The sequence below is a fragment of the Cydia strobilella genome, chromosome 18 (genome assembly GCF_947568885.1).
Source record: "Cydia strobilella chromosome 18, ilCydStro3.1, whole genome shotgun sequence".
Classification (NCBI taxonomy): Eukaryota; Metazoa; Arthropoda; class Insecta; order Lepidoptera; family Tortricidae; genus Cydia; species Cydia strobilella.
Window position 1 is genome coordinate 13,756,562 of NC_086058.1, and position 20,286 is coordinate 13,776,847.

The 20,286-nt window shown below is 42.3% G+C and overlaps 1 protein-coding gene across 2 annotated transcripts; it reads right to left on the reverse strand.

Annotated features, from left to right (window-relative positions):
- Nucleotides 1-25: 25 nt before the first annotated feature.
- Nucleotides 26-19,218, reverse strand: LOC134749337 (CCR4-NOT transcription complex subunit 11). 2 transcript variants are annotated; one of them, XM_063684256.1, is made up of 10 exons: nt 19,048-19,218; nt 18,881-18,972; nt 17,466-17,689; nt 15,880-16,040; nt 14,775-14,916; nt 14,343-14,456; nt 13,753-13,941; nt 12,717-12,856; nt 11,772-11,937; nt 26-893 (listed from the first exon to the last, which is right to left on the reverse strand). In XM_063684256.1, the coding sequence occupies exons 1-10, from the start codon at nt 19,089-19,091 to the stop codon at nt 765-767; spliced, it is 1,401 nt and encodes a 466-aa protein (XP_063540326.1). In that variant the 5' UTR covers nt 19,092-19,218; the 3' UTR covers nt 26-764. The 2 variants fall into 2 exon arrangements, with proteins under 2 accessions (XP_063540326.1, XP_063540325.1); XM_063684255.1 differs by having other exon boundaries at nt 14,775-14,919; nt 19,048-19,216.
- Nucleotides 19,219-20,286: the final 1,068 nt, after the last annotated feature.

Sequence of the window (20,286 nt, forward strand, 5' to 3'; positions counted from 1 at the left end):
TTCAAACTTTCAATGAAAAACCAGATTAATTTGTTAAGTTTTTATTCTATAAAACACTAGGTAAGAAAGCTAAGTAAATCCTCTCTGCAAAATAACTCATCAAAACCTCTGATTATCTCTCTCACTCTCACCCTCTCCGTGAGGACTCTGGTCTGTGGTCATGAAAATATGTTACAACATGTAACCATACCCTATTAGGGTATAAATACTAATAATAATTTCCGCACCCCTTCAAAATTATTAGTGGCATGACAACTTTAATAACAAATATTTTAGAAATAATTCATAAATTTCATAATCATGCCAATGTTTGGTATTTTCGGGTGCCTATTTTTGTAGGGTTCCGTACCCAAAGGGTTAAAACGGGACCCTCTTACCAAGACTCCACTGTCCGTCTGTCTGTCACCAGGGTGTATCTCATGAACCGTGATAGCTAGAGAGTTGAAATTTTCACAGATGTATTCCTGTTGCCGCTATAACAACAAATACTAAAAACAGAATAAAATAAATATTTAAGGGGGGCTCCCATACAACAAGTGATTTTTTTGCGTCTTGGTACGGAACCCTTCGTGCGCGAGTCCGACTCGCACTTGGCCGGTTTTTATGACGTATTAGAGATCGACAAGTGATGGATGGACATAAAACATTGGCATATTTTTTCGCTTTTAAGTCCCCGGCAAGCTCGGCCGAATTTCACCTTCCAGTTTAGTTCTCATTTTAACTATTCTTGAATTAAATTGTACCCTAACACCTTTGCATAAGGTCTAAGTCTCCTTGGCATCTTTATGCGCGCCGTCGCCCGAATCAAGTTGCTTTAGTAACCGGAACAGTGCTGCCGCCTCGCGGATGCGGCTGAACTCCACGCAGAATGCTTCCACTTCGATGAACAGCTCCTGACAAATGAAAGCATAATGGTAAACTCAAAAATCCATAAAATGGGTCATTTTCTATGAAAAGGGACCTTATTGTCGATGGCGCTTACGCCGTACAACGTCGCGCGGCATTGTATTTATATCGGAGCATCGTTTATAATGGCGTAAGCGCCATCGACAACAAGGTCCCTTTTTATAGGAAATACCACAAATACTAAACTAGTGGCTCTGACACTCTAAGAACAAATAGTACATTGTGCAACATGGGGCGTTAGTTAAATATTGCAAACGAGAGTATAGTTAAATCGCGACGGCTTGACGGAGCGATTTATAGACTCAAGTATGCAATATTATTACGCCCCGAGTTACACACAATGTTTTTCATCACACTTGCGATACAAAAATGAAGTATAAACACAAAAAACTGTTCATTATAATATTAGAAACTTCATAACTCCCTAGGGAAAACGCTTTTTCTATAGTTCCCGCTAAGCCTGCGTACATTTACTGAGCGAGTGTGATGAAAATTAAAACTCTTTCTATAAAAATATTTTAATTTGTGTTTTTCAATTTGATACACTACTCATCAGTGTTGGCCGTAATTGTTAATTTTAATTAACCATTGATCAATTTTATTAACCATTAGTTCCGCCATTAACCAATTGCATTAAAGTTAATTCGGATTAAAGTTAATTCGGATTAAATTTTTGAGACGTTAATGGCCATTGAAGTTAATTCGGATTAACTTTAATTCGGATTAACTTCAATGGCCATTAAAGTTTCAAAAAATTAATTAGAATTACTCTCAATTGCATTAACATCTAATAAAATTACATTCGTGATATTTTAAAATGAGACAGCAAAATGACCCTGACTGAACCCTGGCAGTAGTAGCAGTACCTACCTACTACCTAGTAGAATTCTGGTTTGGTGCAACACAGACATACGCGGTTTTGGTCATTTAAATCGTCTTGATGAGCACTTCGGAGAGCCGTACCCATGATAGAGCTGATGCTGAACCCTGGCAGTACCTAATGGATCTAAGGTTTGGTGCAACTGCAACATAGGCACACGCTGTTTTAGTCATCCGACTCGTCTTGATGAGCACTTCGGAGAGCCATACCCATGATAGAGCTGATGCTGAACCCTGGCAGTACCTAATGGATCTAAGGTTTGGTGCAACATAGGCACACGCTGTTTAAGTCATCCGACTCGTCTTGATGAGCACTTAGGAGAGCAGTACCCATGATAGAGCTGATGCTGAACCCTGGCAGTACCTAGCGGAACTAAGGTTTGGTGCAACATAGGCGCACGCTGTTTTAGTCATCCGACTCGTCTTGATGAGCACTTCGGAGAGCAGTACCCATGATAGAGCTGATGCTGAACCCTGGCAGTACCTAGTGGATCTAAGGTTTGGTGCAACATAGGCACACGCTGTTTTAGTCACCCGACTCGTCTTGATGAGCACTTAGGAGAGCAGTACCCATAATGGAGCTGATGCTGAACCCTGGCAGTACCTAGCGGAACTAAGGTTTGGTGCAACATAGGCACACGCTGTTTTAGTCATCCGACTCGTCTTGATGAGCACTTAGGAGAGCAGTACCCATGATAGAGCTGATGCTGAACCCTGGCACTACCTAGTGGATCTAAGGTTTGGTGCAACATAGGCACACGCTGTTTTAGTCACCCGACTTGTCTTGATGAGCACTTAGGAGAGCAGTACCCATAATGGAGCTGATGCTGAACCCTGGCAGTACCTAGTGGATCTAAGGTTTGGTGCAACATAGGCACACGCTGTTTTAGTCACCCGACTCGTCTTGATGAGCACTTAGGAGAGCAGTACCCATGATAGAGCTGATGATGAACCCTGGCAGTACCTAGTGGATCTAAGGTTTGGTGCAACATAGGCACACGCTGTTTTAGTCACCCGACTCGTCTTGATGAGCACTTAGGAGAGCGGTACCCATGATAGAGCTGATGCTGAACCCTGGCAGTACCTAGTGGATCTAAGGTTTGGTGCAACATAGGCACACGCTGTTTTAGTCACCCGACTCGTCTTGATGAGCACTTAGGAGAGCAGTACCCATGATAGAGCTGATGCTGAACCCTGGCACTACCTAGTGGATCTAAGGTTTGGTGCAACATAGGCACACGCTGTTTTAGTCACCCGACTCGTCTTGATGAGCACTTAGGAGAGCGGTACCCATGATAGAGCTGATGCTGAACCCTGGCAGTACCTAGTGGATCTAAGGTTTGGTGCAACATAGGCACACGCTGTTTTAGTCACCCGACTCGTCTTGATGAGCTCTTAGGAGAGCAGTACCCATAATGGAGCTGATGCTGAACCCTGGCAGTACCTAGCGGAACTAAGGTTTGGTGCAACATAGGCACACGCTGTTTTAGTCATCCGACTCGTCTTGATGAGCACTTAGGAGAGCAGTACCCATGATAGAGCTGATGCTGAACCCTGGCACTACCTAGTGGATCTAAGGTTTGGTGCAACATAGGCACACGCTGTTTAAGTCACCCGACTCGTCTTGATGAGCACTTAGGAGAGCGGTACCCATGATAGAGCTGATGCTGAACCCTGGCAGTACCTAGTGGATCTAAGGTTTGGTGCAACATAGGCACACGCTGTTTTAGTCACCCGACTCGTCTTGATGAGCACTTAGGAGAGCAGTACCCTTGATAGAGCTGATGCTGAACCCTGGCAGTACCTAGTGGATCTAAGGTTTGGTGCAACATAGGCACACGCTGTTTTAGTCATCCGACTCGTCTTGATGAGCACTTAGGAGAGCAGTACCCATAATGGAGCTGATGCTGAACCCTGGCAGTACCTAGCGGAACTAAGGTTTGGTGCAACATAGGCACACGCTGTTTTAGTCATCCGACTCGTCTTGATGAGCACTTAGGAGAGCAGTACCCATGATAGAGCTGATGCTGAACCCTGGCACTACCTAGTGGATCTAAGGTTTGGTGCAACATAGGCACACGCTGTTTTAGTCACCCGACTCGTCTTGATTAGCACTTAGGAGAGCAGTACCCATAATGGAGCTAACCCTGGCAGTACTTAGCGGAACTAAGGTTTGGTGCAACATAGGCACACGCTGTTTTAGTCACCCGACTCGTCTTGATAAGCACTTAGGAGAGCAGTACCCATAATGGAGCTGATGCTGAACCCTGGCAGTACCTAGCGGAACTAAGGTTTGGTGCAACATAGGCACACGCTGTTTTAGTCATCCGACTCGTCTTGATGAGTACTTAGGAGAGCAGTACCCATGATAGAGCTGATGCTGAACCCTGGCACTACCTAGTGGATCTAAGGTTTGGTGCGACATAGGCACACGCTGTTTTAGTCACCCGACTCGTCTTGGTGAGCACTTAGGAGAGCAATACCCATGATAGAGCTGATGCTGAACCCTGGCAGTACCTAGTTGATCTAAGGTTTGGTGCAACATAGGCACACGCTGTTTTAGTCACCCGACTCGTCTTGATGAGCACTTAGGAGAGCAGTACCCATAATGGAGCTGATGCTGAACCCTGGCAGTACCTAGCGGAACTAAGGATTGGTGCAACATAGGCACACGCTGTTTTAGTCACCCGACTCGTCTTGATTAGCACTTAGGAGAGCGGTACCCATGATAGAGCTGATGCTGAACCCTGGCAGTACCTAGTGGATCTAAGGTTTGGTGCAACATAGGCACACGCTGTTTTAGTCACCCGACTCGTCTTGATGAGCACTTAGGAGAGCAGTACCCATGATAGAGCTAATGCTGAACCCTGGCAGTACCTAGTGGATCTAAGGTTTAATGCAACATAGGCACACGCTGTTTTAGTCACCCGACTCGTCTTGATGAGCACTTAGGAGAGCAGTACCCATAATGGAGCTAACCCTGGCAGTACTTAGCGGAACTAAGGTTTGGTGCAACATAGGCACACGCTGTTTTAGTCATCCGACTCGTCTTGATGAGCACTTAGGAGAGCAGTACCCATGATAGAGCTGATGCTGAACCCTGGCACTACCTAGTGGATCTAAGGTTTGGTGCAACATAGGCACACGCTGTTTTAGTCACCCGACTCGTCTTGATGAGCACTTAGGAGAGCAGTACCCATAATGGAGCTGATGCTGAACCCTGGCAGTACCTAGCGGAACTAAGGTTTGGTGCAACATAGGCACACGCTGTTTTAGTCATCCGACTCGTCTTGATGAGCACTTAGGAGAGCAGTACCCATGATAGAGCTGATGCTGAACCCTGGCACTACCTAGTGGATCTAAGTTTTGGTGCAACATAGGCACACGCTGTTTTAGTCACCCGACTCGTCTTGATTAGCACTTAGGAGAGCAGTACCCATAATGGAGCTAACCCTGGCAGTACTTAGCGGAACTAAGGTTTGGTGCAACATAGGCACACGCTGTTTTAGTCATCCGACTCGTCTTGATGAGCACTTAGGAGAGCAGTACCCATGATAGAGCTGATGCTGAACCCTGGCACTACCTAGTGGGTCTAAGGTTTGGTGCAACATAGGCACACGCTGTTTTAGTCATCCGACTCGTCTTGATGAGCACTTAGGAGAGCAGTACCCATGATAGAGCTGATGCTGAACCCTGGCAGTACCTAGTGGATCTAAGGTTTGGTGCAACATAGGCACACGCTGTTTTAGTCACCCGACTCGTCTTGATGAGCACTTAGTAGAGCGGTACCCATGATAGAGCTGATGCTGAACCCTGGCAGTACCTAGTGGATCTAAGGTTTGGTGCAACATAGGCACGCGCTGTTTAGGTCGTCCGACTCGTCTTGATGAGCACTTAGGAGAGCAGTACCCATGATAGAGCTGATGCTGAACCCTGGCAGTACCTAGTGGATCTAAGGTTTGGTGCAACATAGGCACACGCTGTTTTAGTCACCCGACTCGTCTTGATGAGCACTTAGGAGAGCGGTACCCATGATAGAGCTGATGCTGAACCCTGGCAGTACCTAGTGGATCTAAGGTTTGGTGCAACATAGGCACACGCTGTTTTAGTCACCCGACTCGTCTTGATGAGCACTTAGGAGAGCAGTACCCATAATGGAGCTGATGCTGAACCCTGGCAGTACCTAGCGGAACTAAGGATTGGTGCAACATAGGCACACGCTGTTTTAGTCATCCGACTCGTCTTGATGAGCACTTAGGAGAGCAGTACCCATGATAGAGCTGATGCTGAACCCTGGCACTACCTAGTGGATCTAAGGTTTGGTGCAACATAGGCACACGCTGTTTTAGTCACCCGACTCGTCTTGATGAGCACTTAGAAGAGCAGTACCCATAATGGAGCTGATGCTGAACCCTGGCAGTACCTAGCGGAACTAAGGTTTGATGCAACATAGGCACACGCTGTTTTAGTCATCCGACTCGTCTTGATGAGCACTTAGGAGAGCGGTACCCATGATAGAGCTGATGCTGAACCCTGGCAATACCCAGTGGATCTAAGGTTTGGTGCAATATAGGCACGCGCTGTTTTGGGCATCCGACTCGTCTTGATGAGCACTTAGTAGAGCAGTACCCATGGTAGAGCTGATGCTGAACCCTGGCAGTACCTAGTGGATCTAAGGTTTGGTGCAACATTGGCACGCACTGTTTAGGTCGTCCGACACGTCTTGATGAGCACTTAGGAGAGCAGTACCCATGATAGAGCTGATGCTGAACCCTGGCAGTACCTAGTGGGTCTAAGGTTTGGTGCAACATAGGCACCCGCTGTTTTAGTCACCAGACTCGTCTTGATGAGCACTTAGGAGAGCGGTACCCACGATAGAGCTGATGCTGAACCCTGGCAGTACCTAGTGGATCTAAGGTTTGGTGCAACATAGGCACGCGCTGTTTTGGTCATCTGACTCGTCTTGATGAGCACTTAGGAGAGCAGTACCCATGATAGAGCTGATGCTGAACCCTGGCAGTACATAGTGGAACTAAGGTTTGGTACAACATAGGCACACGCTGTTATGGTCATCTCACTCGTTCTAATGAGCACTTGGGAGCGCAATATTTGAATATTATCTTGAGATACATAACTCATAAGATAGATAACATATACTTATGGCAGTAAGCAGTAGGTCTAGGTACTTACTAGGACTCAGGTATGGTCCAATCTATTCACGCGCTGTTTTGGTTCATCCTTTTTAATTAAGTTGATGGGAATAGTAACAAAAGTGCTGCCGAATCAATGTTTTGTAAATTTTTGTATTATTCAACACTCAGCGCCAAGCGCCCCATTTCAATAACAAAATGAACACGACTATCGGGTTCTTGGCACTGAAAGTGTTAACTGATCATGATTACCAATGTCATGGTCATGCAATATTATGTAAGATATGAAAGAATATGTTTGTATTTATGAACTGAATCGGAATCCTTACAGGGATAAATTAAAATAACATATTTATTTATCATTATTTATTTATTTAAGAAAATATATTACAAATTATATACCACTAATTATTTTATCAATTATAAAAATTAAGTCTTATTTTATACATAATGATACAGATGTAGTGCATAATTGTTTACCATCGTATTTTCGCGGAAACGCACGAACGTGTCTTGCTATTTCAGTCAGTCTCAGTACAAAAATACTGAGGTTGACAGAAGTAGCATGACAAATACGAACGTTTCCGTGAAAATACGACGACAAACACTTATGCACTACATCTGTATCATTATGTATAAAATAAGACTTAATTTTTATAATTGTTAAAATAATTAGTGGTATATAATTTGTAATACATTTTTTAAATAAATAAATAAATAATGATAAATAAATATGTTATTTTAATTTATTCCTGTAAGGATTCCGATTCAGTTCATAAATACAAACATATTCTTTCATATCTTACATAATATTGCATGACCATGACATTGGTAATCATGATCAGTTAACACTTTCAGTGCCAAGAACCCGATAATCGGGTTCATTTTGTTATTGAAATGGGGCGCTTGGCGCTGAAAGTGTTGAATAATACAAAAATTTACAAAACATTGATTAGGCAGCACTTTTGTTACTATTCCCATCAACTTAATAAAAAAAGATGAACCAAAACAGCGCGTGAATAGATTGGACCATACCTGAGTCCTAGTAAGTACCTCTAGGTACTTACTAGGACCTACTGCTTACTGCCATAAGTATATGTCATCTATCTTATGAGTATCTCAAGATAATATTCAAATATTGCGCTCCCAAGTGCTCATTAGAACGAGTGAGATGACCATAACAGCGTGTGCCTATGTTGTACCAAACCTTAGTTCCACTATGTACTGCCAGGGTTCAGCATCAGCTCTATCATGGGTACTGCTCTCCTAAGTGCTCATCAAGACGAGTCGGACGACCTAAACAGCGCGTGCCTATGTTGCACCAAACCTTAGATCCACTAGGTACTGCCAGGGTTCAGCATCAGCTCTATCATGGGTACTGCTCTCCTAAGTGCTCATCAAGACGAGTCGGATGACTAAAACAGCGTGTGCCTATGTTGCACCAAACCTTAGACCCACTAGGTACTGCCAGGGTTCAGCATCAGCTCTATCATGGGTACTGCTCTTCTAAGTGCTCATCAAGACGAGTCGGATGACCTAAACAGCGCGTGCCTATGTTGCACCAAACCTTAGATCCACTAGGTACTGCCAGGGTGCAGCATCAGCTCTATCATGGGTACCGCTCTCCTAAGTGCTCATCAAGACGAGTCAGATGACCAAAACAGCGCGTGCCTATGTTGCACCAAACCTTAGATCCACTAGGTACTGCCAGGGTTCAGCATCAGCTCTATCATGGGTACCGCTCTACTAAGTGCTCATCAAGACGAGTCGGGTGACTAAAACAGCGTGTGCCTATGTTGCACCAAACCTTAGATCCACTAGGTACTGCCAGGGTTCAGCATCAGCTCTATCATGGGTACTGCTCTCCTAAGTGCTCATCAAGACGAGTCGGACGACCTAAACAGCGCGTGCCTATGTTGCACCAAACCTTAGATCCACTAGGTACTGCCAGGGTTCAGCATCAGCTCTATCATGGGTACCGCTCTACTAAGTGCTCATCAAGACGAGTCGGGTGACTAAAACAGCGTGTGCCTATGTTGCACCAAACCTTAGATCCACTAGGTACTGCCAGGGTTCAGCATCAGCTCTATCATGGGTACTGCTCTCCTAAGTGCTCATCAAGACGAGTCGGATGACTAAAACAGCGTGTGCCTATGTTGCACCAAACCTTAGACCCACTAGGTACTGCCAGGGTTCAGCATCAGCTCTATCATGGGTACTGCTCTTCTAAGTGCTCATCAAGACGAGTCGGATGACCTAAACAGCGCGTGCCTATGTTGCACCAAACCTTAGATCCACTAGGTACTGCCAGGGTGCAGCATCAGCTCTATCATGGGTACCGCTCTCCTAAGTGCTCATCAAGACGAGTCAGATGACCAAAACAGCGCGTGCCTATGTTGCACCAAACCTTAGATCCACTAGGTACTGCCAGGGTTCAGCATCAGCTCTATCGTGGGTACCGCTCTCCTAAGTGCTCATCAAGACGAGTCGGGTGACTAAAACAGCGGGTGCCTATGTTGCACCAAACCTTAGATCCACTAGGTACTGCCAGGGTTCAGCATCAGCTCTATCATGGGTACTGCTCTCCTAAGTGCTCATCAAGACGAGTCGGACGACCTAAACAGCGCGTGCCTATGTTGCACCAAACCTTAGATCCACTAGGTACTGCCAGGGTTCAGCATCAGCTCTATCATGGGTACCGCTCTACTAAGTGCTCATCAAGACGAGTCGGGTGACTAAAACAGCGTGTGCCTATGTTGCACCAAACCTTAGATCCACTAGGTACTGCCAGGGTTCAGCATCAGCTCTATCATGGGTACTGCTCTCCTAAGTGCTCATCAAGACGAGTCGGATGACTAAAACAGCGTGTGCCTATGTTGCACCAAACCTTAGTTCCGCTAGGTACTGCCAGGGTTCAGCATCAGCTCTATCATGGGTACTGCTCTTCTAAGTGCTCATCAAGACGAGTCGGATGACCTAAACAGCGCGTGCCTATGTTGCACCAAACCTTAGATCCACTAGGTACTGCCAGGGTTCAGCATCAGCTCTATCATGGGTACCGCTCTCCTAAGTGCTCATCAAGACGAGTCAGATGACCAAAACAGCGCGTGCCTATGTTGCACCAAACCTTAGATCCACTAGGTACTGCCAGGGTTCAGCATCAGCTCTATCGTGGGTACCGCTCTCCTAAGTGCTCATCAAGACGAGTCGGGTGACTAAAACAGCGTGTGCCTATGTTGCACCAAACCTTAGATCCACTAGGTACTGCCAGGGTTCGGCATCAGCTCTATTATGGGTACTGCTCTCCTAAGTGCTCATCAAGACGAGTCGGGTGACTAAAACAGCGTGTGCCTATGTTGCACCAAACCTTAGATCCACTAGGTACTGCCAGGGTTCAGCATCAGCTCCATTATGGGTACTGCTCTCCTAAGTGCTCATCAAGACGAGTCGGGTGACTAAAACAGCGTGTGCCTATGTTGCACCAAACCTTAGATCCACTAGGTACTGCCAGGGTTCAGCATCAGCTCTATCATGGGTACCGCTCTCCTAAGTGCTCATCAAGACGAGTCGGGTGACTAAAACAGCGTGTGCCTATGTTGCACCAAACCTTAGATCCACTAGGTAGTGCCAGGGTTCAGCATCAGCTCTATCATGGGTACTGCTCTCCTAAGTGCTCATCAAGACGAGTCGGATGACTAAAACAGCGTGTGCCTATGTTGCACCAAACCTTAGTTCCGCTAGGTACTGCCAGGGTTCAGCATCAGCTCCATTATGGGTACTGCTCTCCTAAGTGCTCATCAAGACGAGTCGGGTGACTAAAACAGCGTGTGCCTATGTTGCACCAAACCTTAGATCCACTAGGTACTGCCAGGGTTCAGCATCAGCTCTATCATGGGTACTGCTCTCCTAAGTGCTCATCAAGACGAGTCGGATGACTTAAACAGCGTGTGCCTATGTTGCACCAAACCTTAGATCCATTAGGTACTGCCAGGGTTCAGCATCAGCTCTATCATGGGTATGGCTCTCCGAAGTGCTCATCAAGACGAGTCGGATGACTAAAACAGCGTGTGCCTATGTTGCAGTTGCACCAAACCTTAGATCCATTAGGTACTGCCAGGGTTCAGCATCAGCTCTATCATGGGTACGGCTCTCCGAAGTGCTCATCAAGACGATTTAAATGACCAAAACCGCGTATGTCTGTGTTGCACCAAACCAGAATTCTACTAGGTAGTAGGTAGGTACTGCTACTACTGCCAGGGTTCAGTCAGGGTCATTTTGCTGTCTCATTTTAAAATATCACGAATGTAATTTTATTAGACGTTAATGCAATTGAGAATAATTCTAATTAATTTTTTGAAACTTTAATGGCCATTGAAGTTAATCCGAATTAAAGTTAATCCGAATTAACTTCAATGGCCATTAACGTCTCAAAAATTTAATCCGAATTAACTTTAATCCGAATTAAATGGCTAATGGTTAATGGCCATTAACCTTTTTAATTGTTAATTTTTAATGGTTAATGGCATTAGCGTTCGGCCAACACTGCTACTCATGAAATAAAACTATGAAAACGGATTATATCACGTATATTGAATTTATAATATAATCCGTTTTCATAGTTTAATTTCATGAGTAACTATCGCGGTAACCGAAGACAATATCAGATACACAATTAAACTATAAATCGAAATAAATCATTTTGTGATTAATTATTTTTAATTCTGTTTGTAAATTATTGTGTACATAATATGGACTATTTGTCTGCAATAAACGATTACGTATGTGTACATATACGAAGGAAAAAATTACCAAAGCCCTCACACACGTCACACTAACCTTAACATTAATAATCTTATTCCGTATAAGCGACTGCAGGAACACGCACACCAGGCGTACCAGTCGGTTCTGCATGTACCGGTCGCGTATAGTCTCGCACGTTGATATGCAGTTGCTTATGTAGAGGTGCACGAATTCGACTGGTAAGTCTACTGATGTAGTTAACCTGTGAAATTAATAAGACATTCCTGTAACATGGTGAAATAAGTGTAATAAGCTAATAAGGATGTTAGAGTCCAAAATATCTATTTAATGAGGGCTACCGTTTTTGTGCTCACCAGTTGGCGCCACTGTAGATGTAGGTCTAGAAACAGATCTCAAAATTCTTCTATGCTTATTTTTATAGTGGTTATACACAAATGTATTTTAACGTCTAAATGTGCCATTTTTTCAATCTTTCACTTTTTTTAAACCACTAAAATTTATTGAGCTATATCTATTGTTTACCATGATTAATCAAAGATGGACAGAGATTACTTACATATTAAAAAATCAAACTGATTTAAACTTTCACGATTTTTACTCATACTTAACTTATTTTACGCGATTAAGTCCTGTCGTTGTGAGTAATAATATTAAAAACTTCCATTAAATGTAAAGACATCTCCATGTTGACCAGCACGCTGAAGTACTCGGTGATCTGGCAGCTGTTCATCAGTGACATCTAGTATCTTACCTATTAACAACTTCCATTGAATGCAGAGACATCTCCATATTAACAAGTACACTTAAATACTTGTTGATCTGGCAGCTGTTCATCGGTGACTAGTATCTTACCTATTAATAACTTCCATGGAATGTAGAGACATATCCATATTGACAAGTATACTGAAGTACTTGGTGATCTGCTGCAAGTGGATCAGCTTCTGGACGGAGATGGCCACCATGCGTTTGTGTTATATAGGCATCTGGCAACTGTTCATCGGTGACTAGCTAGTATCTCACCTATTGACAACTTCCATGGAATGCAGAGACATTTCCATGTTGACAAGTACACTGAAGTACTCTGTGATCTGCTGCGAGTGGATCAGCTTTAGTAGCACGGAGATGGCCACCATCGGGTTGTTCTCCACTAGCTCTGGTAACTGAGTATGATAAACATTTTGAATTAGGTGGGATAAGAAAGACCATTCAATCAAGGCAATTCATTTGTAAAACCTGTAATGTAACATGTGAAATGCAATAAATAAATACAATACAATACAAGGTATTGCTTTTACTTTGAAAGATAAATGGCAAAAATTATGAGAATGATTCGATATTCTGACACACAGACCACGTATTCTAAAGACATAGCATAGTCCCGATACCCCCTCTGCCACGCATACTCGATACATTTTCAAATTTCGAATCACGCCACCAATCCTACTTATACTTCAGTCGGCAGACCACATGTCTTTGAACGACGCTATTTAGAGTTTAATGTTGTTCGTTTGTAAATATTTAATGAGTATAGAAGTAAGCCTAGTATCCATGTGACAAAGCAGTGAGCTAAAGCATATAGGTCGTGGAACATTTTCGGGTAATACATCATACAGTATAAAAAATCGACTTTAATTAGTTTAGTGTTTAAACTTCGCCCAGCAACGCTCCTAGCTGTCACGTAATCTGGATGACGTAACGATGTGATAAACAAACTGCTGTCAGTGCCAGAGGACCACCGTTTGACAACTTGACTGTGCGTGTTTCTCACACCGTGACGTCACGCGCTCCGATTTGCGTTAGCAGTCACGTGATGCTGGCATTATTTTAATTATTTTTAATTAATTACACTTACTAAATACGATTTTCGGTTTTCCAATATTCCCTACTATGGTATAAACATAGCATTTTATATATTCGCTATTCATGTCAACATCCCTATTGCTCTATACGAGTTCTTTAGAAATAGGTGTTCTGTGTTCTGACCTTTCATAATACCGATCCAATATGAATTTCGGTACTACGACTGCCAAAGACGTCAACTGTATGTCGGTCTCACCTGGTAAGGCGTGACTCCTATCTCATAAACGACATTAGGTTCGTGGTCCAGTAAAGCCAGAAGCCGCTGCTGCTGAGACACACTGAGCGCGCCGCGGAGCGCCATTTGGGTCAGCTGTTTGGCTTCGGAGACGGGGCTTTCTTTGCCGTCTTCTTTCTTATCTTCCGGCTTTTCTTTCTTCTCTTCTATCTATAAAAATATTACAATAATATTACTAATAGGGAATATTACGCGAAACTCTGCGTAGGTGGCGCCACTACCACAATCTGAGGGGTCTATCGCGAAACAAGAAAATCGAAATTTCGTTATCTAACATCTCTGTCACATGCATATTCGAGCGATAAAGGGGCAGATAGCGAAATTTCAGATTCGCGTTCCCCGTTGCCCACTAAAGTTCATTACTAATGCCCGTTGAGTCCAGAAAATTCCAGATTCTTTGGGCCGTAATGTTAAATATATAAGAATAATGACGTCGCTGACGTCATAATGACGTATAGATGCTGTTAGCGTTCGTGTCTTTGTCTTTATTAAAGTTTATGGATTGGCGTGTTGGCGATGGTAAAATACACACCATATTTCTGTGTACAGACCTTAGGCTTCGGCTGCTCCTTGGCCTTAGCGGGTCGCAGGCCTATCAGCCCGTCTTGGGCAGTGTCGAACATAGGTATGTGTGCGCCGCGGTTTACCAGGTTCTTCCATACTACCTGAATAAAGAAAACAGAAAATTAATTCTGGTATTACTTAAACATTTAAAATAAAATTATCAAGCTATAAAAATATTGTTTATGCTCGCTACATTATTTTAATTACAGAGGTAATAAGTAAGACTCGTTTCAATAATAGAGGTAATAAGAAGAGCTAAAATAACGGAATTTTTAGCACAGTTTCAATTATAGAGGTCTTAGTTGCGATGTGATCAATTACAGAGGCAAAATTAAGAAAAGCACTAAAATATAAATTGCATTTATAGAGTTTCCAAAAAGCGGAATTATTAATATATGTCTATCTACCTAAACCCATACCTCATCTGAGAAGGGTATCTCGTCTAACAGGAAAGCAGGCGGCGGGATGGGTCCCCTGGCCTGCAGGGTTCCGTGGAGGGGAAGATATTCCGTCGCCATTAGAGCTTCAATCAGCTCCTTCATTGCTATCCGGTTTGGAGGGCTTCTGCAACAAAACCAGCAAATGGTTTAAAAAACTCACCCGACTGTGATATTTTTGGGGTCCTTTTGTTTGACATAATTATTGAAAGTCATAATGTAATGATTTTCAAATTATCATTAGTCATACTTCTGAAACCGTTATCTTTTCAGGATTTTTCTCAGTTTATCCTACAGATAGGTTAGGTTAGGTTTGTTTTATGGCAATCCTGAAAAGTTACGCGTTTCTGAGAAAAACCAAATTATGACTAACGAAAATGTGAACATCCCACCACATACCATCGGATGTCGTGAGTGTTGTGTGTAGGCGAAGTGACAACCCTAGCGAAGAAGTTAATAATCTAGATCAAGTGCGGGTAGTTCGCAAAACCCGCGCGGCAAGAAGATGTTGATACAATTCCTCGCCAGTCTGCCTGTGACCACGAACGTAACGTCACGTTCGAAACGTCAGGCCATAAATAAACGTAAGTTTTTACGCGATTAAGTCCCGTGTTAGTTTTAAAATTATGTGAAAATCGTGATTGTTTAAATCGATATATTGTGATATTTATCGTAAAAAACCAGCCAAGTGTGAGTCGGACTCGCTCACCGAGGGTTCCGTTCAAATTTCGCTTTTTTTTACAAATTTATAGTTCCAAAATATTTAGATCACTACGGTTTCACTCACTAGTATTTTTAGTCGCTTTTGGCGAGCGACGAGGCGGGCGGCGCGGGCAGTGCACGGAGTACAGCCGCCGCGGACACTCGTGCCTGAGGAAGGACTCCCGACGAGTCCGAAACATGTCGATTTTGGAAATATGTCTCACAATAGTTTAATTTCGATTAAATTTATAGTTTTCAGATTTTTCTCTGTACTTGTAGTGTAAGACAGGGCAACGGGAAGTACCCTATAAATTTTGATTCCCTTGGGAGTGTCGAAATATACGTTTTTTGTTTCGCGGACGATTGGGTAAAGTTAGAAACTTACCCGTCTGACAGCGGAACGAGGGCGGGAGCGGATGCCCTTGCCGTAGAACTGATATCCGCTAACCGTTCCGCCACAAGCGACTGAAGCGGCGACAGGTCGAACTCAAGGTCCTTGGCGTTTACTTCTGTCATTATTACTTGCTTTGCTGTCTTCTTCATAACCTGACGTGAAAAGTAAATTTTCAACCTATAGAGGTTACAGATACAATTGGCACCATTATACGGAAGGATACAAAGATTCATCTATCTATACTAAAAAATATTTGTTTGCTGTTATACAATACAAGAGGCTAGTGAAAGTAGACCCCAGATGCGCTGGGACGACGACATTAAGAAGACTGTGGGGAAACAGTGGCTCCAAGTCGCACAGAACCGCGACGAATGGCGCAAAATGAAGGAGGCCTACACCCAAAGGGTAGAAAAAGGCTAAAGAGAGAGAGAGAGAGTGAAATGAGAAGACTGGCTATTATTATAAATTATTTTTAATATTCTCAAAGAGTTCACAAAAGAGTGCACAAAGCTAAATGCAAAAGTATTTTACAGCACATATGGTGCTACTTTCTCGCACTAGTGCGTAAAAGAGCACTTTTCGTGCATATGTCGAAAGTTTAAAGGGCCATATGTACTGTAAAACGTTGAACGATACACGTGCGAATAGGTAATTCGCAACTCGTGTCGATTTAAAACACTCCCTGCGATCGTGTTTTAATTTATCGCCACTCGTTTCGAATTTCCTCTTTTCCGCACTTGTATCGTAAATAACTAAAATAGCGCCACCTACAACTATGATGAAGCACACGGGGCATGCAGCGTATGCGGCGGGGTATGGAGGTTGTCAGTCTTTTATTCACTATCCTCTGACAATACAGAACTAATATTATAAAACACGTTAAAAGTGCACAATGCACACAACACAGACCTTCGTAAATGTGTCAGTGTCGAAGTGGACACAATACGTTTACGACACAGTGTGCCGAGCACGGATATGCAAATAATGTGTAACTTTGAACACTTAAGCGGTAAATAACAACTTTGATCAATGTGTGAACAACTGAGTACATAATACCTTTGACTGTGTGAGATACTTAGAATCTATTAAAAATCAAACTCGACGACCGGTCTGGCCTAGTGGGTAGTAACCCTGCCTATGAAGCCGATGGTTCTGGGTTTGAATCCTGGTAAGGGCATTTATTTGTGTGATGAGCACAGATATTTTTTGTTCCTGATTAATGGATGTTTTCTATGTATTTTAGTATCTGTATATTACATATATCGTTGTCTGAGTACCCACAAGCCTTTTTGGTCAATTTGTATAAGAATGTCTTTATAATATTTATTTATCTATTTAAGCAAAGCCATTTTTAGGGTTCCGTACCCAAAGAGTAAAAACGGGACCCTATTACTAAGACTCCACAGTCCGTCTGTCCGTCGACAAAAAATTGAAGTTTAGCACACAATTTTTTTTAGGAATGTAACATTTTGATAATAAAAGAAGGCAAAACATATTTCTTTAATTATTATTTTTTATATTGAGCCCACCCAAAAGGACCTTCATTTTACGCTAGAGGTACAGTTCAATTCACTTACATCTCTGACATTACCGCTAGTGAACCCATGCAGTTGTCCAATAAAGAGCCTCTCCTGCGGACTGAGTGGTGTCAGGCCAGGCTTCGACTCCAGCAAATGCACGAACAGTGGGCTGAACGGGCTGTCCACTTTGTATATATCATGGAGCAGGGCTAGCGCGACCACACGCTGGCCGGGGAGGGACAGGTCCCCGCCAGTGATGAGGGATGATAGAAGGAGACATACTGAAAAAAAATGCGTTTTAAACATGCCAAGGAAGAGGTAATGGGCCTGTCTATGTGTTTGTGGATACAAATGAGTATCACCAATTGATTCTCCAAAGGTCATATAATCCAGCCCTAGAAAATGAAGTAGGAGGGTGAAAGGCCTGGCTCAGACTCTTGTGCCAAAAAGATCAATATCCTCTGTAGGGTGAATTTCCTCAACATCAATGGCATTTAAAAAAAACTGGACAAGTGCAATTCGGGGTCACCCACCGAGGGTTCCGTACTTTCGAGTATTTGTTGTTATAGCGGCAACAGAAATACATCATCTGTGAAAATTTCAACTGTTATGTTATCCCGGTTCATGTGATACAGCCTGGTGAAAGACAGACGGACAGTGGAGTCTTAGTAATAGTGTCCCGCTTTTATCCTTTGGGTACGGAACCCTAAAAAACTAAGATTTGGTTACACCAAACTGTCTGTCACCATTAAGATGTTCCCTAAATTGTATCGTATGGAAAGATTCAAAGTTCACTGCTAAGTGACATAGCTCAGTCCGTCAACGTCATAGAACATTCTTTTGAGGTATGGCTTATGTATTTTACAAGGTTTTATTTAACTTGCAATGTACATAGGTACGTAGGTAAGTAAGTATGTATGTAGTTATGTAACTATGTTTGTACGGGTCAAAATTTGCAAGTTAAATTTGACTGAAAACTGAAAATTTGCACGCATATGTAAGTTGGGTGACAATGCAATATTATGGTACCATCAAGCTGATCTGATGATGGAGACAGGATTTGGCCATAGGAACTCTGTGATAAAACAACGCAACCTAATTGTGTTTGGGGTTTTTAGAATTGTCTCAATGAGTATTAGTTGCATGTGGAAAGAAAAGTACAGTCAATAAAAGCTTGTACCAAAAATAAAAAAACTAGTGTCCCGGTCAAGGTCCCTATAGTTATGGTTATGGCAATCCCTAGTATAGCAAAAACTTTGAATATGCTTAAAGCATTAAGTAATTGTAAATGTAGCATACTTTTTTTTTATACTACGTCAGTGGCAATCAAGCATACGGCCCGCCTGATGGTAAGCAGTTACCGTAGCCTATAGACGCCTGCAACACCGGAGATATTACACGCACGTTGCCGACCCTTTAAAAACCTGTACACTACTTTTTTGAAGACCCCCATACTGTAGCCCCTTACTTACAATTAAAATGCTCGGTTTTTGGGAACCGCTTTTGTACTTGAGCACATATTGAGTCCAAGCTCTGTTGATCCACTGTTTGTTCCGAAAATAAACTGTAACGGGAAAATAAATCGTCAAAAATACGAATGTTTTACTATTTTTACCAGGTTAGAAAATTTTCTACTCACTCCAAAATGTATTTGCTATTCTCATTTATTAGCTGCTGCGTCATTATTATAGCCTTAATATTATACTAAAACGAAATGACTAAAACTATTTATTATCTAGTTATAGTAACAATCTTAAAAATCTGTGACAACTGACAATAAACATTTCTACCGTGCAACAGAATTATAGTGGTTTAAACTTAAAGAATGGTTACGCTTCTTACCAAAATATTACGATAACTTAATTGTTTAATATTAAACTCATGCACAACTAGATAAGGTTGGTTATAGCTTAGACGTAAACAGGAAAACTGTTTCTATTGAGTTATTTTCGCTTGCTTAAAACAAATGTCAATATGACAAGAGGTAAGGAGCAAGGATGACATCGACTAAACTACCATAGTGATGCGCTAAGTCTCGATTATATACCTTAAAATTCGAATGATTTTAAAAATAAAAGTTTTCCGTTATTACAAATATTAATTTTGATAAAAAAAACATATAGTTTGTCAAAGGACTGTATTATTTCAAACATAGACAGAGAGAATCATACTATCTTTATCTTACACTAGTACTAGCATCCGAAAGAAAAGGATGAGTATAGTTTTTCTTGTTCTTATTTACTGCCAATTTGGTTTGACCAACTATACTTTGTAAGGTAAAGTAAAAAAAATAGGTTTTAATAACAAATATTTTATTTAATATGCTAAGGGTCTAATTGAACTAAAATAGCTGCTTATGAGGCTACTGTAGATAATAGACAAGCGTTGTTTTTTAAATAGCAAAAATGTTTGTTGAAATAAACCATTCGATATGTGACATTTAAAGCTTTCGCGTTTTGAACACATATTAAATCACATTTACAATCGGTTGTGTCGAAACGTGGGTAAATAAAGGTAACCAAATAAATTCGCGATAGACCCGATTGTAAATGTGATTTAATATGCATTTAACCAAAACTGTGTCATCCTACAAAATATCAAAAACCGTCACAATAGGCTACCTTGAACGGGGCTATTAGTAATTATACCTTTGCAGCGCTTTGTACGTCTTTTTCAGTTTTTATTAAGAAGGGAAAACTACTTTCGATATCTCAAAGACGGATTAACCGATCATTCGCTATAGTTTTTGCACTTAAGGAACCGAATTGTTTATTGCAGAATGTGCAGTAAATAATTTCCAAAAACAAGTCACGCTTATTGACTCTCGCTCGACTTGAGATTTCTTTACAGGATACATTATACTCATACTTCATAGAAA